Here is a 25,503-nt window from a genome sequence, read left to right on the forward strand (position 1 = left end):
CGGCACGCCCTGTGAGGATAAACGGATCAGAGTGGATGGATGGATTAAAACGCAAACACACCTTTTGATTTCAAGTGACACGCACACAACGATAGCCGTTTGGATAAGCTAATGTCTTGTTACGATGACAAATGAATATTCTTGGAGCTAGTAATTGACATGAATTACTGTACTCCACATATTGTAAAATTGACGAACAACTCTGTGTGGCTGAAGCATGGTGGAATTATATATCCACCAATTTCAGTCCATTGAAATGGTTCTGCTACAATGGCAGGTTGTCATAGTGATGGTAGTTTCAGAGATGCTTTTAGGCCAGTGTTAATAATGCTGCTGCAGGGATGTTTGTAGATGAGCCACCCATCCATTATCTCAGCCGCTTCCCCTCACCAGGTTCCCAGGCGTACTGGAGCCTATCCCGGCTGTCTTCGGGCAGTAGGCGGGCTACACCCTCAAATGGTTGCCAGCCAATCGCAGGGCACACATAGACAAACAACCATTTGTAACTAGGGACAATTTGGAGTGTTCCATTAACCTGCCATGCATAATTTTTGGAATGTGGGAGGAAACTGGAGTCCTTGGAGAAAGCCCACGCAGGCACGGTGGAGAACATGCCAACTCGATACAGGAAGGGCGGAGCTCGAAATGGAACACCGGACCTCTGCGCTGTGAGCCGGACGACCTAACCAGTCGACCACTGTGTCGCCAGATGAGCTATTCATCAACTACAAAATGAGTGTACTGGACAAAGAACAGAAGTGTAGCTCGGTATTCCAGGAAACGGGACCAAAAGTTACTTTGAAATCCAATAATATCTGGAGTGCATCAGTCTAGACCAGTGATTCTTAACCTTTTTAGAGGTACCGAACCCAACGCACATTCACCGAACCCTTCGCGAGTTACAAATATATAAACTAAATCCTCATCTCACCCCTCGGGTGGTGTCCGTCCCTCATTCAGCTCGGGTCCTCTACCAGAGGCCAGGAAGCTTGAGGGTTCTGCGCAGTATCCTTGCTGTTCCCAGCACTGCACATTTCTGGACTGAGATGTCCGATGTTGTTCCCGGGATCTGTTGCAACCACTCATCTAGTTTGGGGGTCACTGCCCCGAGTGCTCCGACCACCACAGGCACGACTGTCACCTTTACCTTCCAGGCTCTCTCCAGCTCCTCTCTGAGCCCTTGGTATTTCTCGAGTTTCTCATGTTCCTTCTTCCTGATGTTTCCATCACTTGGGACCGCTACATCCACTACAACGGCTTTCCGCTGCCCTTTATCTATGATCACGATATCTGGTTGGTTCGCCATTACCATCTTGTCAGTCTGGATCTGGAAGTCCCACAGGATCTTCGCTCTGTCATTCTCCACCACCTTCGGAGGTGTTTCCCATTTTGACCTTGGGGTTTCCAGTCCATACTCCGCACAGATGTTTCGGTAGACTATGCCAGCCACCTGGTTATGGCGTTCCATGTAGGCTTTCCCTGCCAGCATCTTACACCCTGCAGTTATGTGTTGGATCGTCTCAGGTGCCTCTTTGCACAACCTACACCTTGGGTCTTGTCTGGTGTGGTATATTTGGGCCTCGATGGCTCTGGTGCTCAAGGCCTGCTCCTGAGCAGCCAGGATGAGTGCCTCTGTGCTGTCCTTCAGGCCAGCCCTCTCTAGCCACTGATAGGACTTCTTGAGATCAGCCACTTCAGTTATGGTCCGGTGGTACATCCCGTGTAGGGGCTTGTCCTCCCATGATGGTCCCTCTTCCAGCGCCTCATCTTCTGTTCCCCATTGTCTGAGACATTCTCTGAGTACGTCATCCGTTGGAGCCTTCTCCTTGATGTATTCATGGAGCTTGGATGTTTCATCCTGGACAGTGGCTCTCACACTCACTAGTCCCCGGCCTCCTTCCTGTCGGCTTGCGTACAGTCTCAGGGTGCTGGATTTGGGATGGAACCCTCCATGCATGGTTAGGAGCTTTCGGGTCTTAACGTCCGTGGTCTGAATCTCTTCCTTTGGCCACCTAATTATTCCTGCAGGGTATCTGATCACTGGCAGGGCATAGCTGTTTATTGCCCGGGTCTTATTCTTGCCATTGAGCTGGCTTCTTAGGACTTGCCTCACTCGCTGGAGGTATTTGGCCGTAGCCGCTTTCCTTGTTGCCAGTTCGAGGTTGCCATTGGCTTGTGGTATACCAAGGTACTTGTAGCTGTCCTCAATGTCTGCTATTGTTCCTTCAGGGAGTGAGACCCCTTCAGTGCGGACTACCTTTCCTCTCTTAGTCACCATCCGACTACATTTCTCAAGCCCGAATGACATCCCGATGTCGCTGCTGTAGATCCTGGTTGTGTGGATCAGGGAATCTATGTCCCTTTCGCTCTTAGCATACGGCTTTATGTCATCCATGTAGAGGAGGTGACTGATTGTAGCTCCATTTCGGAGGCGGTATCCATAGCCTGTCTTGGTGATTACTTGGCTTAGGGGGTTCAGTCCTATGCAGAACAGCAGTGGGGAGAGTGCATCACCTTGGTATATGCCAAATTTGATGAACACTTGGGTAAGTGGCCTGCCATTGGCTTCAAGTGTGGTTTTCCACGTCCTCATCGAGTTCGCAACGAAGGCTCTAATGGTCCTGTTCACCTTATACAAGCTTATATATATATATATATATATATATATATATATATATATATATATATATATATATATATATATATATATATATATATATATATATATATATATATATATAATATGTATATATATATATATATAAAATATGTATATTATTTATTTTTATTTTTTTACAAATTCAAGATATTAAAAACCTGCATTAAAGACAGAAAAAAAATATCAAGAGATAAGTGTTTTTTTTTTACATTTACGACGTACTATCACGACAGTCACACGTTGACTCATAAGCGAACTAAATTTCCCGCGGTACTGATTGGGCAAGCAAAGTCATGTGATCATCTGCAGCCAGTGATGGCCAAGTGGGCGTGTCACTAAACTAATTAGCATGTTGAGTTGCGTGTCTCTTACCCTCCATGGCAGAGGCTCAGACCGACTCACCGAACCCCTGGGGTCGGTGAGTCGGCAGCAGCTGGGGGACACCCTGAACTGGTTGCCAATCGCAGGGCACACAGAGACAAACAACCATCAGCGCTCACATTCACACTTAGGGACAATTTGGAGTGTTCAATCAGCCTGCCAATCATGTTTTTGGAACGTGGGAGGAAACGGCAGTACCCGGAGAAAACCCACGCAAGAACATGCAAACTCCTGAAATAGAACGCAGTACCTCTGCACTATGAGGTCGACGCGCTAACCACTGGACCACAGGGCCGCCTTGAGAGTAATTCAATGCCCAAATTCACGTATAAAATTCAAAGCAATGCAACGCCGTCATCACTCGAGATGTGTTAGTTACCCTGGTTTACCACTCGGAATTGTTCAAAGACTGACGAAACCCTCTCCCACGCCAACCTACTTTGCCCTTTCGGACAATAACTAGCACAAAATGTCATCCAGTCACCAGCTTGTCTATCCCAGCGGAATGTGGAGAATAAAAGAAAGCAGCCTTGGTTCCATCTGCACCGGCAGGCCAGAGAAGTGGAAGGGAGCAGGAGGCACTAGGTGATGTGAAAGGACGGGTTCGTGTGAGCGTACACTCGTCGTGCCAGCGTTTCCAAGCAATCCAAATCAATCAGAGGGTTCATCGTGGAAAGAGGGCCAGGCTCTGAAAAGGGCTCATTGTCTCCATTTTTGGGAAGTGGTTTCTGTTTTTAATTTACTTGCAGCTGCTTCTGTGGAAGGCCACAAAAAAGTATTCAAACCTTTAACTGTCCCCGGATCCCTCATTGTTCCTAATTATGCATTGTAACACACCGATTTCAGCAGTGATTTCATTATTGATCAGTGGATGTAGAAAAAAAACTCAGTTGCGATATAATGACCTGCTTGAATTCTTTTTATTATAATGAATGAATGAAGATTGTAGCACTTACTGTTCAGTCAATCATATTGCTCAAATTTCATCCCCTTAAACACAAACGGTGCAAGACCACATGTAGACAGACAAAGGGTTAATGCTTGCCGGCATATATTGTTTCCCATTTGCAAAGAATGAGACCAGTTAGCCATTTTACCTGCCTCAGTAGCAAGTCTGTCGGATTTACTTCACTCCTTGTAGACGCAGCCCTTGCAGCTGCTTGCAAATGTTACACCTGTCTCGGTTTTTCATGGAAAACGCTTATTAGTGGGGTTTTTTTTTTAGCAAAAAATGTTTGATTATTTTTTTTCCCAGATAATTTATAATGGGCCTCAGTAATACACAGATTTTCGCTATTCGTAAGCTGGCCTTGATGAATCGAGAGGGTCCACTGCACAGGACTTCAAATGATAGTTAAATGCTGACATGATCTCGAGTTTCTTTCATTTTCAGTGCAGGTGCTTTTAAACTGATATCTTAAATATATCCATCCATCACAGCAAAACTTGATTTGGTGAATTAAATGCGCTGACGAAAAAATATAAATAAATAAATAGATGGAGAGGAATGGGAGAGATTGCAAGTGGGAATTGCAAGAACCTTCTAGAAAAAAAATGCCATTTCACCACACCGGCTAGCTTTTGTTACAGTTGATCCTCCTCCTTCCAAATGATAGAAGCCATGCCGGCCTCCACTAAAGGCTCCACACAGGCGGGGATCAAGTAAGCCAATTAGCTCAGCGCAAGCGATCCAGAGTGATGAGAGGAACCATCCTTTTCCTCCCTCCCGCATCCTTCTGTCCATCCAGTGCTGTGAATCAGCATTAAAGCTGCTGAAGTAACACGACAGTCGAGCCAATCGCTTGACGCTCGCAGCGGCCATGTTTTCTGGCTCAAGTCTCTTGACCTCAATACAGCATGACTGCCTTTCTCTGGGGCTTTGCACTTTTCATGCCGCACAAAAAAAAAGTACTTCTTGAGGGCTTAAGAACACCACAGAGAATAGCACGATGTGTTTGCTCTCAGGTGCACTCTGAAAGTAACAATTTGGAGAATTTTTGCCCTAAAATGACAACTAGGAAGTGGTTTTAATGCTAAATTGGGTTTGTTTTGAAAACAGTTCCCAGGTGTCCTAATCCAGTCACTGCCTACCAATATGCCACCCGAAATGATCCAATATCACTTACATTTTCCAAATGTTTTCGCATGTTCCTTCAATTCCTGCAAGTACAAGTGCTTTGTGTTCAACTAAACGGGATCCGTATTTTACACTGAGTAAGTTTGTCAGTAAATTGAGACTTCATCGTCAAGTATATGATTTGGTGCCATACGTTGTGGCTGTGCTGCAAGATTTTACCGAAGTAGGATATTTGTCTCGGCTCATCAAAAAGAGTGGAAAATGCAGTCTCCATTATGGTTTTATCATAATGGTCACATGTGCATCCCAAAAACTCAATGCAGGTTGCAAACTGGAAGACGAGATGCCAAAAATACGTCATTAACGATTAGTCGACTTCACGAGTTGAGCGTCAGCACGGTGAGATAAATTCGACTCAATGACCAGTCCACGAATCCAATGATTAAGACACCATTTCTTGTCTTGCTGAAATCCAGTTTTCGGGGCTTAACAGAAGCTAACGTGTTAGCTAATGCTAATATGTCCATCCACCCCCAACAAAAAATTCAATTAAGAATGCAGACTGGAAGACGAGATGCCCAAAACACGTGATGAGTGATTAGTCGACTTCAAGAGATGATCGTGAATGCGACGTGGGAAAGTCAACTCATCGACTAGTCAATTCAGAGCTTTAGCCCAGAGTGTGCAATGCTTGTGTTCAAACGTCCTTCCATATCAATTGACCTCTTAAGAATAAAAGACTTGTCCACATTTGATGTTGTCTCACTGGTTCACCCCAACACAGATTTATTTTTTTTTGTGATTTACAACCTGATTTTCCACGCTTGCCAAAGGTTAGAATGATTCATCCGAATTTTGGAGTGCCGCGTTTGTTTGCCCGAGTGACTCGCCTCTTCGCAGCGCGTAGCAATATGAATCATACTATTGCAACTGCTCCCCGTTTGATTCATGCCACTCAGCCGAGGCACCTCTGGAAAGACGTGTCGCGCGCCGTTTGATGAAATCTCGCACCGTTTCGTCAAACGCAATTGATATAAATTGGACGCAGGCTGCTCGTCCAGTGAGACGTTCGTCATTGATGCAATTGCAAGATGATGCAAGAGATTTTTTGTGGGGTTTATATACAGTATGTGACACATATATTGTGTATCATGAGCAGCCGAGTTCATTCCATGTCCTCTGAGGCTTGAATTGCTGTTGTTATATCCGTCAAGTGTCAAATGTTGTTTTGGTGCTCTTGAGAGTGCGACCGTTTTTTTGTTGTTGTTGGTTTTGGGGGGGGGGGGGGGGGGTTGTTTTTTTTTTTGACTGCTCGTGCAAATTTATAACACGTTCTGTAATGTACACATCTCCTCCTGTGTTCTATATGTTTTTTGTCCACGCTCATATATGAGCAAAAACCGTGTTTGAAAAACATTCGTGTTATCAAATGTCACTCACTCCTGCGCCCAAGTGGCAGTTAACGGCACTACAACCACAAAATGGAAAAATATGAAGTGACAGTAAGCTTTCTCTGAAGTGCTTGTCACCATTAATTGCCCCTCGGGGACAAATTGAAATCCTGCAAAGTAACTGTCATGAGATTACTTCATCAAGAAAAGTAATGTATTAGATTAGTGTGGGACGAATAAAGGATATCTTATCTTATCTTAGTTCTCAGTGCAAAAGAACGGATATGCTGTATTTGAGTAACACGTTACTTTCAAATGCGTTACCGGCATCACTGTCCAACACACGTTGGACTGTTAAACTGAAGACAAAAGTGGCCCATAAGAAAAATCTTACAATTTCTGCCACACCTTGCATTGGTGGCTTTTATCTCCACAAGAAACACCAGCAAAATATTTGCTGATGCCAACTTTGACATCAAACATGATGGTGGTTGCAACTTTTAGTGCATATTTGGGCTCATGGCCCAGATCTGTTTTGGTCAGTACAACAAATCCACATCCAGACGAGCAAGATTGAAATTATCCACCGCATTGTTAGTCAAGTTTGGAATATGGTGAAAAGAAACTACCACAACTGGTCTTCTCTTGCTAGTCTGCATAATTAGAATCCATCAAGAAATTCATTACCGCACCCACCCGCCACGTTACCGCATAATTAGGTTGGTGCCTTTTTTTTAGCATGTATATTTACATGTGTGCTTGTTCTCGGCTCCTGTTGACACCCCATCTTGCTGAGTCTAATTTTGTCCCTGTGCAGCTGTGTCAGACTTCGGAGTGTCTGGAAGGCTCCCAATTAGTCAGACGCATTACTTTACTACCACTGTGGCACCTGCGACTTGGCAGGTGATACGTCACCGGATGGACCATGATATGTACTTGTTTAAAAAACAAAAAAAGTCTCTGTCGTTGTGCACTAGGATGATTGGCAGCTATACAATTATACGCACAGATCTGGTTGTGCTCATGTGTCCGTCAATTACCATAAATGCGCATGCACGTGCGTGCGCGCGTGTTTGTGTGTGTGTGTGTGTGTGTGTGTACTCATGGTCATGTTTGATTCATGATGCTTTGTCATTGTATCTACTGTGTGACTCATAAACGTCTGGCAGCCAAACACTCCCACCTATAGTTTGGAATAATTGAACACGGCCTCCCCTTGTGGACTCGAATACAAAAACAAAACAGTGATCTACACTTGAATTCATCTGCATATATTTTACATATTTCAAAAGAGAAAGTTTGACAAAAAGAGCAAATTGAAAATTTGATGTGTTAATGAGTAAGAGTTGGCACAGTAATTTAAAAAGTAGTTCTTTCGACTTGAAATTAATCAGGACACATTGTGATCACGCTCAAGTGAGGGGATAGACCAACACCAAGTGTTTTTGATGAAAAATGGGGTTAGGACAAAAAACAACATCAGCCACTATAAAAAAAAAAAAAAATCCTCGTCACAGCCCTCGGGTGGTGTCCGTCCCCCATTCAGTTCGGGTCCTCTACCAGAGGCCAGAAGGCTTGAGGGTTCTGCGCAGTATCCTTGCTGTTCCCAGCAGTGCAAATTTCTAGACTGAGATGTCTGATGTTATTCCCAGGATCTGTTTCAACCACTCATCTAGTTTGGGGGTCACTGCCAATCTCAAATCAAGCACCCTGAGACTGTACGCAAGCGGAAAGGAAGGAGGGCGGGGACTAGTGAGTGTGAGAGCCACTGTCCAGGATGAAACATCCAAGCTCCATGAATACATCAAGGAGAAGGCTCCAACAAATGACATGCTCAGAGAATGTCTCAGACAATGGGGAACAGAGGATGAGGCGCTGGAAGAGGGACCATCATGGGAGGACAAGCCCCTACACGGGATGTACCACCGGACCATAACTGAAGTGGCTGATCTCAAGAAGTCCTATCAGTGGCTAGAGAGGGCTGGCTTAAAGGACAGCACAGAGGCACTCATCCTGGCTGCTCAGGAGCAGGCCCTGAGCACCAGAGCCATTGAGGCCCAGATATACCACACCAGACAAGACCCACGGTGCAGGTTGTGCAAAGAGGCACCTGAGACGATCCAACACATAACTGCATGGTGTAAGATGCTGGCAGGGAAAGCCTACATGGAACGCCATGGAACGTCTACCGAAACATCTGTATGGAGTATGGACTGGAAACCCCAAGGTCAAAATGGGAAACACCTTCGAAGGTGGTGGAGAATGACCGAGCGAAGATCCTGTGGGACTTCCAAATCCAGACTGGCAAAATGGTAATGCCGAACCAACCAGATATCGTGATCATAGACAAAGGGCAGAGGAAAGCCGTTGTAAGTGGATGTAGCGATCCCAAGTGATGGAAACATCAGAAAGAAGGAACATGAGGAACTGGAGAAAAACCAAGAGCTCAGCTGGAGAGAGCCTGGAAGGTAAAGGTGACAGTCATGCCTGTGGTGGTCGGAGCACTCGGGGCAGTGACCCCCAAATTAGATGAGTGGTTGCAACAGATCCCGGAAACAACATCGGACATTTCAGTCCAGAAATGTGCAGTGCTGGGAGCAGCAAGGATACTGCGCAGATGCCTCAAGCTTCCCGTCCTCTGGTAGAGGACCCGAGCTGAATGATGGACGGACACCACCCGAGGGGTGAGACGAGGATTTTTATTACACACACACACATACACCCTAACACTAACCCAAATGAATCCACATGTCACCGTCAGTCAAAGGCAGGTGGACAGCCAGATATCTTAATATCCTATAGCAGGGGTGTCAAACTCATTTTTGCTGTGGGCCACATTTTTGTTACCGTTTCCCTTGAAGGGCTATTATGACTGAAACAAAAAAAAAAAACGTCACTATCCATCCATCCATCATCTACCGCTTATCCGGGGCCGGGTCGCGGGGGCAACAGCTTTAGCAGGGAAGCCCAGACTTCCCTCTCCCTAGCTACTTCTTCCAGCTCTCCCCGGGGGATCCCGAGGCGTTCCCAGGCCAGCTGGGTGACAGTCTCTCCAGCGTGTCATGGGTCTTCCTCGGGGTCTCCTCCCGGTGGGACAATGCCCGGAACACCTCACCAGGGAGGCGCTCAGGAGGCATCCGAATCAGATGCCCAAGCCACCTCATCTGGCTCCTCTCGATGTGGAGGAGAAGCGGCTCGACTCTGAGCCCCTCCCGGATGACAGAGCTTCTCACCTTATCTCTAAGGGAGAGCCCGGATACCCTGCGGAGAAAACTCATTTCGGCCGGTTGTATCCGGGATCTCGTTCTTTCGGTCACGACCCATAGCTCGTGACCATAGATGAGGGTTGGGACGTAGATCGACCGGTAAATTGAGAGCTTCGCCCTTTGGCTCAGCTCCTTCTTCACCACGACAGACCAATACAACGTCCGCATCACAGCAGACGCTGCACCGATCCGCCTGTCGATCTCCCGCTCCCTCCTGCCCCCACTCGTGAACAAGACCCCAAGATACTTGAACTCCTCCACTTGGGGCAAGATCTTCTCCCCGACCCGGAGGGGGCACTCCACCCTTTTCCGACTGAGGACCACGGTTTCAAATTTGGAGGTGCTGATTTTCATCCCAACCGCTTCACACTCGGCTGCGAAACGCTCCAGTGAGAGTTGGAGAGCCCTGTTTGAAAAAAAGAAAGATATCCTTTATTTGTCCCACAATGGGGAAATTTACAGCCTCCAGCAGCAAGAATGTATGTAGAAAGAAGAAGAGAAAAAAAAAACAACAAACATCTTTCAATTAAATACAATATGAACACAAATGGATAAATCGCAGTACTATTTACAATTTACCTTCACATCATTTAATTATTATTATTAAATTATACTGGGTTGATGAGAGCTGGTCGAAAGAGGAGGGGGAGGAGAAGAAGTCCTCAGTGAGAGAGGTTGCAGTTTGTGGTTGGGGGTAGGGACAGACGACTGGTCGAAACGGTTGAAAAAAATGGTTCAGTCCATCTGCCCAGTCCTTGTCCTTCTCGACCACTGTCTTTGGGCTGTCATGGCCTGAGATGGTTTTCAGGCCCCTCCAGACACCAGTGACATTGCTGGCCTGTAACTGGTCCTCCAATTTCATCCTGTATAACTTCTTCCCCTCCCTGATCTTTCTTCTCAGCCGAATCTGCACGGCCTTCAGCTCCTCTCTGTTTCTCGACCGAAAAGCTCTCTTCTTCTCCTTCAGCAGGGTCTTTGTCAGGATTAATCCATGGTTTGTTGTTGGAAAAACACCGCAGAGTTCTGGTGGGTACAGTGTTCTCCTCACAGAAGTTTATATAATCCGTGATGGTGTCAGTGAGTGCATCAATGTCCTCCCCATGAACCTCGCTGAAGAGTTCCCACCAGGTTGTCGCGAAGCAGTCTCGCAGAGCATCTTCAGCTTCCGATGACCATTTCTTGACCATTCTGGTCACAGTTGGTTGCCTGTGCACCAGGGGTTTGTACACAGGCTCGAGAAATACCAAGTTGTGGTCTGCTCTTCCAAGAGGGGGGAGGGAGAGGGGTTTATATGCCTCCTTGGTATTGGCATAAAACAAGTCCAAAATATTATTGTCTCTAGTGGCACAGGTTACATACTGCTTGAAGGTTGAAAGGGAGGACGACAGAGAGACATGGTTGAAGCCCCCAGAGATGATCAGCAGGGCGTTGGGGGACTGTGTTTGCAGCCTGCTCACGACAGTCATCAGGGCATCACACGCTGCATCACTATTAGCCGACGGGGGGATGTACACTGTCACGGCTATGACGTGTGAGAATTCCCTCGGGAGATAATGGGGCCTGAGGCTAATGGCTAGCAGCTCAATGTCCCAGTTGCAGAGTTTGTCTTTGATCGTGATATGCCCCGGATTGCACCATTTGTTGTTCACAAAAACAGCAAGTCCCCCACCTTTTCTCTTTCCACTCCCTTCATTCCTGTCCGCACGTATGAGTTGGAAGCCTTCCAACTCGACATGTGTGTCCAGAGTGATCGCTGTTAGCCACGACTCGGTGAGTAGCATTAGGCTAGCCTCGCGGTACTCCCTTTGATGTCGCGTTAGCGCCGCCAACTCATCCATCTTGTTAGGGAGCGATCTTACATTCCCCATGATGACGGACGGGAGGACATGTCTGTACTTTTTCCGCCTTGTGCGGCGGTCCTTCCCGGCTCGACACCCTCGTGTCCTCCTCTTCAACTCTCGTGGGATATCCGGTTTGTCACCAGCCAGTAGCCTGCTGTTAGCCCGCCATGCTAACAGCTGGTCCTTACTGTAAACAACGGAGTTGAGTGTGCTATCTGGATCTCCGTTCACAGGATACGTAAAAAGATTAAAGCAAATAAAGGAGATGAGCATAAATGAAGCTGCCCCTCTCCCCCCCATGGGTTTGGGGTACAAAACCACCCAAAACAAAATGGGAAGAAGTAATAAATAAAGTAAAAGGACGAAAAGAAACTCAAACAGGGATATGAGCTGCTGGAGAGGCAGCCACTCAGGGATCTGAACTGAACTGAGCCGTGGGGCAATGAGTATGCCCACACCTGCTCTGCGCCTTTCACCGTGAGCAACTCCAGAGTGGAAGAGAGTCCAACCCCTCTCGAGAGAACTGGTACCAGAACCCAGGCTGTGTGTGGAGGCAAGTCCGACTATATCCGGTCGGAAATTCTCTGCCTCACACACCAGCTCGGGCTCCTTCCCTGCCAGAGAGGTGACATTCCATGTCCCAAGAGCTACCTTCTGCAGCCGAGGATCGGACCGCCAGGGTCTCCGCCTTTGGCTGCCGCCCAGCTCACATTGCACCCGACCCCATTGGCCCCTCTCATGGGTGGTGAGCCCATGGGAAGGGGCACCCACGTTGCCTCTTCGGGTTATGCCCGGCCGGGCCCCATGGGTGTAGGCCCGGCCACCAGGCGCTTGCCAACGAGCCCCACCTCCAGGCCTGGCTCCAGAGGGGGGCCCCGGTGACCCGCGTCCGGGCAAGGGAAACTTAGATCCATGTATTTTAATCTTCATCAGGGGTCTTTGAGCCGTGCTTTGTCTGGCCCCTCACCTAGAACTTGAAAGCCCCAGACAACTTAGCTCCTAGGATCATTGGGACACACAAACACCTCCACCACGGTAAGGTGACGACTCATGTAGGAGAAAAACGTCTGAAGAAGAAAAAAACTTCACTAATAACGGTTTATTCAACTTTTGTTTAAGTTACTGTCATGAGGGGTTTGGTTATGAGAAAATGAATTCAATTTCAGTCTTTTATTTATTACATATGAGAATGTTTTAATTTTGGTAGAGGTTTTAGCAACCATCATGGAAGTTGACCTGTTTGATTTGCTTTCGCCGACCACATAAAATGATGTGGCTGGTCAGATCTGGCCCCTAGGCCTTGAGTTTGACACCAGTGTCTGATATGGATGCCTCAAAGCCGGCCTCAGCTCATCAGTACAGCACTAATATCAGTTCTTCAGTGCAGACAAAGAACACATGACTTAATGCTGTTAAATTGTCTGTCTACATGTGTTGCTGCACTGTTTGTGAGCTAAGTGGAAGGCAAACCGATGTGGTTGTTTGGTTTGTTTTAGGTTTGGTAATTTCAACTGGGAGGCAGTTGAACGAGGCAAAATGTTGTCATGCTTTCGCCCTTTTCTTTATGCGGTGCAGTGCTTTTGCATGGATTTGCTTTACCTATTCATCCTTCTGAATGTTGAGGTTGTGGGGGATGATTTTGAGATAAGCACAAATTCCTTGAGAACTTTTACGGCTTTGTGTCAAGGAGGAAAGATCATTCATTGTTTTGTCTGATCTCGGAGCATTGTGTGCCTATTTCAATGTGCCATCTTTGTGAAGTGCTTGCTCAATACTTTCAAGGTCAAGCCGTCTCTGTGTGAGGCGGCGCTTGTGGAGCTCGCTGTCAGCCATTGTACGAAGCACGTCTCTGTCATTTGGCAATCTTTTACCTCCAAACCTATTTGTTGCGGCCGATCACTTTATTGGCAGGTCGATGCTTCTCATTTGGTTTCTATAGCTTGTACGCAATTTCCCAAAGGTGGCGGGAAATGGTCAGAGATGGAACGGTTCACAAAATCCTCGGTTTAGTTTCTATCGTGGTTTGGTTGTCATGACCCTTTTTCATCAGAAATGGCTTTACTGTAGGTGTCCCTAAATATATCATTGTGGTTGACTTTCAAAAGGTACTGACTTTTTTTTCCAGTACTTCAGTTTTTTGTGATGTGTGTATATGTATGTGTGTGTGTGTGTATATATATATATATATATATATATATATATATATGCCGGCCTGGTGGTGTTTTTAGAATGTGGGAGGAATCCGGAGTACCCGGAGAAAACCCACGCGGGCACCGGGAGAACATGCAAACTCCACACCGGAAAGCTGGAGCCGGAATCGAACCCTGCACCTCTGCACTGAGGCTAACCACCTGTACACCGGGCCGCCGCATTCTGCCATTTGTACCTTAAATAAATGAAACAAAATGTCATTTTACTCAAACCAAAACACAAAGCACATCTACGGATACATAATTAAAAGGGTCTTTCATTTAATTTTTTCTTTTCTTTCACACAGTGACCGTAAAATATCAGTGCCAAGGCACTGTTGAGTGCAAGTGATCGAGTTGGTAAACAGATCTGGTTGCTCGGTAAGCTTCACACCTGACCTCCTCAAATTCTCATGAGAACCGGACGATACAGGCGGTTTGAAAGGAGTCACGCTTCTGCGTCACACTCCCGTTGGCTTTTTGGATCAACCTTCCGTGATTTTATTCCAAAACAGTTTCCACTGGCACCTTCTGATGACAGAAATGGCTTTCTTCCCATCATTCACTCTCTCCGGTCTTACTTTCTCACACATGCACGCAAACACACACACACACACACACACACACACACACACACACACACACACACACAGTCTAATCTGAGATCTCCCAGTGTTTGTTTGCACACGGATGCCAGTCACAGCATCGGACCACCTGTGCAATTATAAATATCCATGGGCCAGGTGGAGAGGAAATGTCTTCCCTCACTTGCGCACCTCACTGGGGTTCAGCGCTCTTTGTTCCAAGCTGCTTCTAAAAATAACCAAGAGGAAACACGCATGCATCTCCCCTTCAAAAGGGGGAGAAAAAAAGGAGTGTTTGATACCACCAACACCTGGCAAGAGACGGTCAGGCCCGATTGATCATTTCTCAACTCCGTACATGCATGTTGGGTTCATGCAAAAGAGATGGACTCAAAAGCGCAAGGCGTTTGCAAAGCTTTTCGAGATTCAGACCCGGAACCTCAAATCAGGGAGGCATGTGTAACACGTACGCCAGCCACTAGTCCACAGTCTTGCCTAAAACAAGACATAACTACATGTTTTTCAATGTGCATCCTTTCCATATAACACGGTAACAGCCGAAGTCGTTTGATGTTGAGCTGCATTTGCACATCTCTCCACCTGTCGCATGCACGTCCTTCTCTCTATACTCAGAAAAGTGCTTTTTGCTCCCGATGAACCATCGGGGGGCCAGATTGACTGGAGGGTATTGTGCAGGTCTGGCCCCCACAGGTGGTCTCGCGCTCTCCTTTCGCTCTCTCTCTGTGTCACTTTCTTTCTCCATGTACAGTAGCTCTTTTTTTCTCCCTACGTCTCTCTCCTTCTCTTTTGCCGTCTAGCTAGCTATCTCTTACTTTCTCTTTCTAGCTAGCTGTCCATCTGTAGCTCGATCTTCTTTCTCTCTCTCTCGCTCTCCGTCTCTCTTCCCCTTCCAGCTCGCCATTTATTTGTCTATTTCTCTTTGGCTTTCTCACTTGCTCTAGCATCTATCTGGCTCATTCTGTTTATCTACTGTATCTCTCACTCCACCTCAGTCTTCCTCCGTTCATGTCTTTCTCTGCTTTTCTATTTGAAGGTCAATCTACTGTATTTCGCTATCTCTTCATCTATAGCTCTCTCTCTCTCGTATCTTTTATCATCCTCTGTCTTTCTCTATCCATCTCTTCTTTCTCCATCTCACATCTGGCTCTCTCTCCACTATAAACCATTCTCCTGAACGACTGCCATTGATTGCATTGAAGCAATAACTTGGTATATTACCAATTTGACCGGATTAGCCGGTGCCAAAATACACTTTCAAAAGGGTCAGCGCGTGTGAAGAGGATTCGAGCTTCCTCCACAGTGTGATGTGCGAGGTTTTCACGTGGTAGTATTATTCATACAAACACGATGCATAATGAGCTTTTTTTTCCGGTTCTCAAGCAAACTGCAATGTGTGCACGCATCCCCTCAGAAGGAAACGTTGCCGTTGCGTAATCTGCTTTGCAATGCCCATGTCGCTGCGCCGAAGCAATTAGGCTGGCAAAATCAAAACCAAAAGAAAAAAAAGCTTGCAGTAATTAATCCTAACATCCCTGACGCTACAGTATGTCAGTGTGTCACCTCCCGCTCCCGCCACTTCGCACACGCCTCAATGTTTGGACGCAACCATCTGTGGAGATCTGCACTCCTTTCACTTCGCCAGTCGCCACATGAGTCATCAAAGGAGATTTATTTGAGACAACCGGATTTACTTTGTTCTCCTTCATGTCCCGTCAGACTCTGTTGAGACAATGTTGTTACGTCGTTGAACAATTTATGGGTGCGACCCTCGGGGTGTGTTTTTGTCGCTAACCTGACATGCTAGGTGCTTTGCTTGACAAAATGTCTCGCAAATCCATCTGGGAATGTGTCAATGGAAACTGTTTTGGAGTAAATCGGATATTCCGTCTGTAGTGAACATTGAAGGAGACATATTAGAGATGTTATTATTTGAATCCGCTCAATTCAACTTTAGTTCTAGAGGACTTGAACAACAACCACAGCTGGAGCATGGTGCTGCATTTAAAACAGCCATCCATCTGTCCGTTTTCTTCTGCTTAACCAAGGTCAGTTCGCAAGGGCAGCAGTTTTAGCAGTGAAGCCGAGACTATCCTTTCTCCAGTCACTTCGTCCAGCTCTTCCCAGGAAATCCCAAGGTGTCCCCAGTCCAGCCGAGAGACCGTGTTGTGGGACATCCCTCCAGGTGGGACACCTCACCAGGAGGCATCATCACCAAATGCCCGATCTACCACATTAAGCTCGTCTCGATGTGGAGAAGCAGCAGACATACTCCGAGACAGTCCCTAGGTGGGACTTTTCAACTTCAAACACCAGCTCAGGCTCCTTACCTGCCAGAGAGGTGACCTTCCATATCCCTCGAGCCAGCTTCTGTAGCCAAGATGACTCTCCACCCGACCCCTTTGGCCCCGCCCACAGGTGGTGGCCCATGGAAGGGGGGACTCGTGTTGCCCCACGGGTCCAGGCGCTCACCAATTAGCCTCACCTCCAGGCCTGTTCCCGAGTGGGACCTCGTGACCCACATCTGGGTCGTGGGGGAAAACATCTTCCAAAGTTCTTGCACAATAGGAGGTCTCAGAGTCGTTCTTGGTCTGGTACCTCACTGAGGACCAGTTTTCCATTGGTGACCCTGCCAGTGGCATAAGGCCCCAAAAAACCTTGCTCATATGATCTTAGGGAGACACAACAGTCAATATTTGAAATCTCATCATCATAGCGTGTGTGATGCAAGCAACCATAGATTTTTCTTATGGCTGATAGTTGTCGAGTAAAAGTGTTCTTTGGCAAATGAGCAACCCCAATGTCATATCCAACTTCTGCTGAAGTCAAGGTTCATTGATTTTTCTTTTGCAACATTTGCCAGTTAAATGTCACCCATAATGAGATCAAAGAGTATCAAAACTGAGAATGTGAGGAGTGCGTGTATTCCATGTGTGTTTTAAGGACCAAATGATTGATGGAGAGATGGAAATGTGGACGTCATCAGAGACCTCGATTCCTATATTGTATGACGGCAGGGAGCAGAAGAAGAAACCTGATCAACCACAATAAATCCTCAATGCGATTTAATCGCTGTGACAAAAGCCGGGATGATTCATGCTCCTCTGCTTTGCTCCCAAATGCAAATGCTTTCTTCATTTCGTTGATGGCGGAGACCTGTAAAGCCTTCCCCGAAGAAGAGGGGGCAAAAAAATTACCTTACTTTTTCTCAAGGATTAAATGAGGTTGTGAACTGGTTTTCTTCTCTCTTTTTTTCCCCTTATTTTGGCCTCAATGGAAGAATTAAGAGGGCTGCTTGTGGGAGTGCGCTCATACAGTCAACCATCTTCCATCTGTCGTGAGCCTTAAGGAGTCCAGAAATCACATTTGGTGGTAGCATGTGGATCACATGCCATAACATTTGTGCCGGGCGATAAATAGCTGAAATGCTGATTGTGACTCTGAAAAGCTGAAAGCAAAAAGACATAATAAAATAAGCGAGGGAGAGACAAGACCGTTATTCATACCAATGCTATTGTACCTACAGTGAAACTCCTCTACGATAAACCGACATTGGCGAAAATACCCCCCAGTGTGAAAAAAATCTTCATGCATCAACACCATTCCCACTCTCCTACTTCCCATACAACGAGAAACCACCTGTTGCGTGGATACAAAATCTTTTTCTCTGCTCTTGCCTCGCCAAGAGATTCACTACAACAAAGTTTAATCCAACAGCGACCTCCACTGCTTCGTTCAGAAACGGCAACAGCAACCACCACACTGGTTTACACAGCTCCGAGTTTTCGGAAACACAACATACTCATAGCTGCTGTGCCATTGGCTTACCAAGCATCATCCTGGCCTCCGATTGGCCAAGAGGGACCTCAATTTCTTTGTGTGTAGATACTGTAGCTAGATCCGTGGAAGATAGAGTGGAATGCATCCGATTAGCAGCTCAGAGTAGTGCCTCAACGGACAGTCAAATAAATGAACGTTTCTTGGAATGCTTTACTTGTTTTCATGCTGAAAACCTTACGCTAACTGGAGCGCTAATCAGAGAGAAGGCGAGTTCCATGGCATTAGCTATGGCCATCGAGGACTACGAAGCGTCCCGTGGCTGGCTTTAAAAGTTCATTGCATGACAACAGCTGAGCAACGCTGTCTTGGCTGGCGATCGAAGGGAGGTCGAGTTAGAAACAGTGAGATAGTGGAAAGAAAAGCCACCGGGTCCAGGAAGTATTTGTTATTGTTAGATTCAGACGCAGCATGAACGTTGAATTGCTAAAATGGCTACAAAACGGACCTTTGGATGTCAAGCAGCTAAGACAAGAAGCGCTCTGACCTTGAAAGACAGGGTAAAAGTGATCAAAATGAAAGACGGAGGAAGCAAAATAAAAGACATTATCCAAGAAATTGATGTAAGTGAAAGTGAATGCTGATCGTAAATTTCGCATTTGTCTGTGTGCATGTGTTTACAGCTGAGATCAAATTTACTAGAGTGAAAAAACCCGTTGTGAAAGATTTCTCACTGCAAACATGATTTCGTTGTAGAGGAGTTTCACTGTAATAGAAATGCTTAGAAATTATACATATATACAGTATATATAAACCGTGTTTTCCTCACTAAAACGCACACTGGATTATGAGGCGCACCTTCAATGAATGGCCTTTTTTGTAATTTTTTTCATACATTGGGCGGACAGCATTATAATACGCAATCTACAATGCGTCCACTAGATGGAGCTATGCCCAAGGAAACACCAACAAAACGATCAGTAAAGACATCTATCGACAAAGCAGTATTAGAAAAATACTGGTTAATCGATTCGTTGACCAATCGATGATTATACAAGCAACTGTGATATCACTCATTTTTCATTTATTTATTTGTTGCCTCATAGAATCAGCTGACTTTGCAAAGTTTGTGGCCAGATTTGTCAATGTCAAGGCTTCTATACCCAATAGAGACACTTCATCCAAAATGGAAGTTATTTTGGCGGCCTTGTGTCCTCTTTATTGTCGGCAAGCTGGTTTGCTCCAGTTGTGTGTCATCTAAATCCAGCTTGCATCTACGTTTGATTTTGGTGGTGGCGGTTTATCATCGAAATGGCAAGTGTGAGGCTAACTATTTTGCTGAGTTGTTTATCCCCTCCGCTTTCTCCCTCACATTAACTCTTTATTAGTGAAAGAGATTAATTTGTTTGCTGCTCCTCCGCTCTGAGTGGAAATTCACCTCCCGGAGAGTATTCGGTTCTCCGAACCAACCTTGTGCAAACATTCATTACTCCTGAAAGTGCTCATTATAAGGGAGTTATCTCTAAAAGTTGCTGATGTTTACTGGACGACTCAATGGAGCGAAAATAGTGGCAAAGTTGATTTTGCACGACAGCGCACATGACCAGCTAGCTCTCTTGCATCTGGACACAGGCCGAAGCTGACAGATTGTGTGAGAAGGGGTATGGGCGGGGGGGTTGTTGTCACAAGTGTACATGGGTTCCCCCCCCCTCGCCCAAAAAAGACGAATGACGTCAGGTGTCATGTGTGCCATGCCCCATGGCGTCTTGGAACTAGCCGACGGCTGCAGCAGCTTCCATCAGTGACGCCGGTGACATTCTGTGTGTGGGATTGAGCGTGTGGGCGTTCGTGCGTGCGCGCGCTTGATTGGCTTTCCTTTCCACAAACTTGTCGGCCTTGCAAGCAAGCAGAATGGTTTGTTGATTGTGCCTTGTTTACAAGTGAAGTGGGCTTACAAGCATACATATTTTCAGCATTGCAACCGCTTTTTTAAAATGTGAGCCTGTGGCGCGAGAAGGAAAACGTGTCTTCTTCCTGCTTTTGTATGTGGCATACTACGATTGTCTAAAGGAAGTGCCGCTACCCACTTCAGCATAGTTCATTGGCACCAGCATGTCACCAAAACAATACTTAAGTCTAAATAAAGCTACTCGACTCACCTCGACATACTGTAGTTAATCTGCTTGTCTAAATTAAGCTCCTCAATTTACTTAAATTAAATATAGTTATTTGGCAACATGTCGCCAAAGCCCAATTTTTGTCCAAATACAGTTATTGTATTCACTTCAGCATACTGTATTTGCTTGGCACCAGGATTGGGCCAAAGCAATCCGGTCGTCTAAATTAAGCTCCTCAATTTCCTTCAATATAGTTCTTCGGCGCCAACATCTCGCCAAAGCTCAACTTTTGTCCAAATAAAGGAACTATACTCCAACTTACTGTAGTTCCTTGGCACCAAGGTGGTGCCAAAGCAACACGATTGTCAAAATGAAGCTCCTCAACTTAATTCAACATCGTACCTTAACAACATAATGCCACAGGGTGGCACCAAAGCAACCAAATGAAACTCTTCAGCTCACTTCAACATAGTGCAGTGGTACCAAAATACCACAGGATGGCGCTAGAGCATCACTTTTGTTATAAGGAGCCCCCTCAACTAACTCCAATATAGTTCCATCCCACCAAGATGCCTCAAGATTTCACCCGAGCACTATTTTTGGGTATGGGTATGAAGCATCTCAACTCATTTTCAGTATTAGCAGAGGGTTGGTTGCCCAGCTAAAAATGTGACCAGAGAAATTTGACCCTATTCACTGTACGTGTGTATCGACACCCTACTTTCCCGTTTTTGACTTGCAAATCTGTCTCTTGCTTTTGTTTTCCAGTGTGCTGTTTTGTAGTTCACAAACGCTGCCACGAGTTTGTAACCTTCTCCTGTCCCGGAGCTGACAAAGGTCCCGACACAGACGTAAGTTATCAATGCTTTTCAAGAGTGACGTATTGGCTCGTCCGTCGCTCCCGTCTATGTCTTGTCTCACTCGCTTTCTGATTGCGTGATCAACCGTACCTGTGGCGGTATTTAGTGGGATAGGAAAAGATGACGCAGTTCATGGAGTGAATGGTGAACGAGCCGTACAGCGATTCAACGGCGCTCACGTTGCAATGCTTGCTTACGCATGTGTAAAGAATTTATTTCTTGGACATCAAAAGTCCTCTCTTGGTCTTGTTTTTCTTGTATTCAAGTTTATGGTGTCACAAAAGCAAAAATATAGATACCGTATTTTCTGCACTAAAAAGGCGCACCTAAAAGCCTTCCATTTTCTTAAAAGCTAACAGTGCGCCTTAAAATCTTATGTGCCTTGTGTCTGGTCATTATGGTAATATTTCGACCCCAAAATGGCTCCTTGCTCGAGACATGCTTACAACGCAGAGTTCAACATGCAGTTGAACTCTGCGTTGTAGAGTTCAAATGAGTTCAAGTAGAGCAGCGGCAAGAGAGTTCAACGTTAATGGCTCAATGTTATAACTTGCTGTTGGTTAATTCAACTGTGTCGCTGCTTTATTAAATACATTTTACGGACATCTGAGCGTTGTTGGCATTTCCTTGAGCATGGCTCCATCTAGTGGATGCATTGTAGATTGTGTCTTATCATGCGGTGTGTCCAATATCTGGAAAAAAAATAAGCCATTCATTGAAGGTGCGTCTCATAATCCAGTGCGCCTATTAGTGTGGAAAATACGGTATATATGCATTTTTAAAAAAAATCACTGCTCAGCTTGACCCTTCTTTTCAAAAAAAGGCTCATTTGTGCCGCTCTTTGGCGAAACCAACTCATGTTCTACCGCAACAAGTCTACACTTTCTTTTGGTGGGTCAAAACAAAATATTTTTGGGGTCTTGAAAGACTGTTCTGGCAATTTGGGGGCTTAAGACATTTGCGATCTGAAGTCAAATACGCCATTTTTAAAGTGACTTTTTGTCAGTTAACACGAGTGGTGAAACCCGAATTTGCCCCCGTGTTTATCCACCGAGAGGATTTCTGCAACCCACATCAACGCGTTAACGTACCTGATCGCCTTCTGACCGAGCGATTATGACTCACTCACACCCGTCGCACCACTACTCCTCCATCTCTGATAGTCATCTTCTGAATCAGCGAGGCGTCATCGTGCGCACACAAAAGCGGTGGGCCCTTTTTCGCAATCGCAGGTTGCCCGAATGGCGTCACGCGTCCAGCAGATGCTTTGATCCGCTCCCATGTCGCAAAAGGACAGATGTTGGCATTAGCATTTGAGCGCAAAGCACTTTCATTCAGTACATTGTGTAGTGGAGGTGGTAAATAGTCGGGTATTATCTGTCAAGGACCACTCCGGAGTCCGTGACTCCCCCCGAGAGAAACAATACACATTTCACAACCAGGTTACATGTGCGCCATCTTACACACGGATGGAGTCTCTTTACAAATCTTCCCTTTTTGATATGCCTTCATGTCATTGATAGATTTGGCCGCGGCGACTGCGAGAGATTATTTCTCGCATGTTGCCATTACTCACGTCGGGGGGGGAAAAAAAATCCTCTTTCCCACCATCTGTCTTTCGCCCTGATTACTGTCACGGCTGCGCAGCATTTTATAGCGTGTGTTAGCGCATTAGCATCATGTGTCTCTAGATGCCTAAGCGGACAAATTTGAGAAATGTTTTTACCAAAGATGCCTTGCTACTGGCTTTGCAAACCTTTCACGTTCTCGTCGTGCCTGCCTAGCTTTTCTCCAGCTTCCTCCCACATCCCCCCCCCAAAAATAAAACAAGAATGCACGAAAGATTTGTCGCTCTGCTTCCAGTCCAGTACGTTGGATATCAGCCGCAGCCAAACGAGGTCATGTGTAAATCAGCTGCAGTTTGTCACTTAGATTACCAGAGGCTCACTTTAGCTCCCTGGGCCCGCCGCTGCCCATGTTCCAAAAATGTCAACAAGGAACAAATTTCACCACTATACTGTTCATCATCAAATTAGTTGACCTTCCGAAATCTCCTGCGTGGCTTCTTGTGGTCGTGCAAGCGTGCCGCGTTTGACACAACACGGAATAATAGTCAGAGAATGAAAGCGGAGGGTTTGCGTCACACTGGCAGACGGTTGAGCTGCGACATGACAACTTCTTGTTCGCTTCTTTAGCCTTGTGGCAACTGTTGACATACGTGGCAGTTTGAGACTTGTTATCGTCTCCTCTCCGAAACTACCGCCACGCAGGCCTCTTGTACCATTTCAAAATGATGCTACAGCTCGGCAAATCATTCACCGGTTTAGGTTCTGAGGAGATGGAAAATAAACCCAGTAGGGTACTGAGGTCAGCAGACTCGGGTCAAGTAGTGGAGGCCAGGAAATGCTAAAACTGGGAGGATCAACTCACGGTACTTCGTATTTATGAAAAAAAATTGAAGTAATATGATTTATGGCAGGTTTGAATTGAGCTGATTGAGGCCTACTTGATATGTGGCTGGATCCACAATTTCATAACAGATGTTGCAAGTCCTCAACAGGGGCTATGTGACTCAATGCGCTTAGTGGCCAATGCTATTTTCGATCTTGTCACCGGTGAACCTCAATCAAATGTAGGGGAAAATGAAGGCTTGAAATCAAAGATCCAACGAAAAACCGGTAATATCATGTGATTTGCGATTGGTAAGTTCAAACTGGAGACCTGTTCCTGCTTTTTTTAAATATATATGCAAAGGGACAACATCATTACAGTTTTAGAAAGGGCGAAGCAAGTGCTTACGTATTCAAAGACAACAACCAAAAATGACCTTTTATTAAGTGATGGGGAAAAAAAGATAAGCAGCGGTTTAAAACCACACCAACTCTCGTCTCTGTGCCAAAACACGTCTAATGATGCGATTACATAACAGCAGCCTGTGCGATCACCCCCCCCCCCCACACACACACACACACCCTCCCCCTTTCATGACCATCTCTTCTCATTAAAAGTCGTCATCCCGCCCGCCGCCTGACAATGACGGAAGCCCCTTTTTTTTTTTTTTTTCCGAAATGGCGTCGGCAGACCTGAGACAGCAGCAGGAGATGAGAACCAAGCAATTAGGAGGATGGAGGAGATTAAAGTGGAGAGTTTCAGCATTGCGGCTCAATGCTTCCCTCCGAACTTGAAGAAATTGGTGCCGCTGTTGGAGAACTGCAACGATTATGCATGCACCCAGAAACCACACCATTGAAATAATACACTTATGCCAGAGAATGCAATTAGTGATAGTCTGACAGCACTCTATTACTCTGCTTGCTTGCGTGTGTGTGTGTGTGTGTGTGTGTGTGTGTGTGTGTCTGTGTCTGTGTGTGTGTGTCTGTGTGTGTGTGTGTGTGTGTGTGTGTGTGTGTGTGTGTGTGTGTGTGTGTGTGTGTGTGTGTCTGTGTGTGTGTGTGTGAGAAAGAGATTGTTGTGTCGGCTAATTAAAGTCTGATAATCATGAAAGATAAACTACAGTTAATCGTGGCAATCAAAATGCATGCCAATTACTGTATGTCTGACTAATTAATGGGTATACGCAAGCCACTTTTAATGACAGTTAATGTGCCGAAATGCACCTCATCTTGGCAAGTTCACAAGAGGAAGAAACACAATAAAGGTTTGCAAAAAAAAAAAAGATAAAGGTAAAATGATGAGTTTAAAGCACATGCAGACTTGTTTCATGGCATTTTTGCAAGTTTAATCGAGTAAGGGGTGCAGAAGAACATTTAGGGATGAATTCTAATTAGAGCTGAAACGAGTACTGGAATAATTCTGGTACCTTGATTTAAATAAATAAATTAACTAAATGCTTGAGGTGTTTTTACGACCGAGTACACGCTGATTTACCTGTTCACCGGTGAGAAGAAGTCTAGCTAACCATATGACAGCAACAGTCACACATACAACAGTGGAAGGTAAACAGGGTCAGGGAATCTGTCCCCACCCCCTGTCGCGATCATCAATCAATGCGGTAATAAATATAGTCATAGATACAATGAAGGAGACTTTCACAACTGCTGTAACTGCCCCAGTAAGCTACAGTAATAATCATAGTCATTTTTGCAGAGGATAAGGAATATATGCCTTAAACAACACTGTGTTTATTGATGTTATCAGATTACAGGATGCATGAAAGAGTTAAATAACCAACGGGCTCTATATTGTTTGTCATCGATGTAAATCCAGTGCAGAGGCTGATTCACGTAATTTCAAGAGTGAGGGGCTGCACCGCTGTGGGAGTGGTCACAGCCAACACAGTCTATCCCTGCCAATTATAAAGCAGCTCCATTCTTTCCCTTTTA

At 45.8% G+C, this 25,503-nt stretch overlaps 1 protein-coding gene and 1 long non-coding RNA gene across 4 annotated transcripts in view; both read left to right on the forward strand.

Moving 5' to 3' along the window:
• prkcab (protein kinase C, alpha, b) overlaps positions 1 to 25,503 on the forward strand; it is an 84,834-nt gene that overhangs the window by 12,979 nt on the left and 46,352 nt on the right. For all 3 annotated transcript variants that reach the window (XM_052049524.1, XM_052049525.1, XM_052049526.1), the window contains one exon: positions 21,069 to 21,151. In XM_052049524.1, the coding sequence (XP_051905484.1) occupies positions 21,069 to 21,151 (83 nt within the window). The remainder of the gene's footprint in view (positions 1 to 21,068; positions 21,152 to 25,503) is intronic.
• On the forward strand, positions 21,797 to 24,842 carry LOC127590129 (uncharacterized). Its single transcript, XR_007959552.1, has 2 exons — positions 21,797 to 23,591; positions 24,242 to 24,842. It is a non-coding gene; the product is annotated as an uncharacterized LOC127590129 (long non-coding RNA).

This window comes from Hippocampus zosterae, chromosome 17 (assembly GCF_025434085.1).
Source record: "Hippocampus zosterae strain Florida chromosome 17, ASM2543408v3, whole genome shotgun sequence".
Taxonomy (NCBI): domain Eukaryota; kingdom Metazoa; phylum Chordata; class Actinopteri; order Syngnathiformes; family Syngnathidae; genus Hippocampus; species Hippocampus zosterae.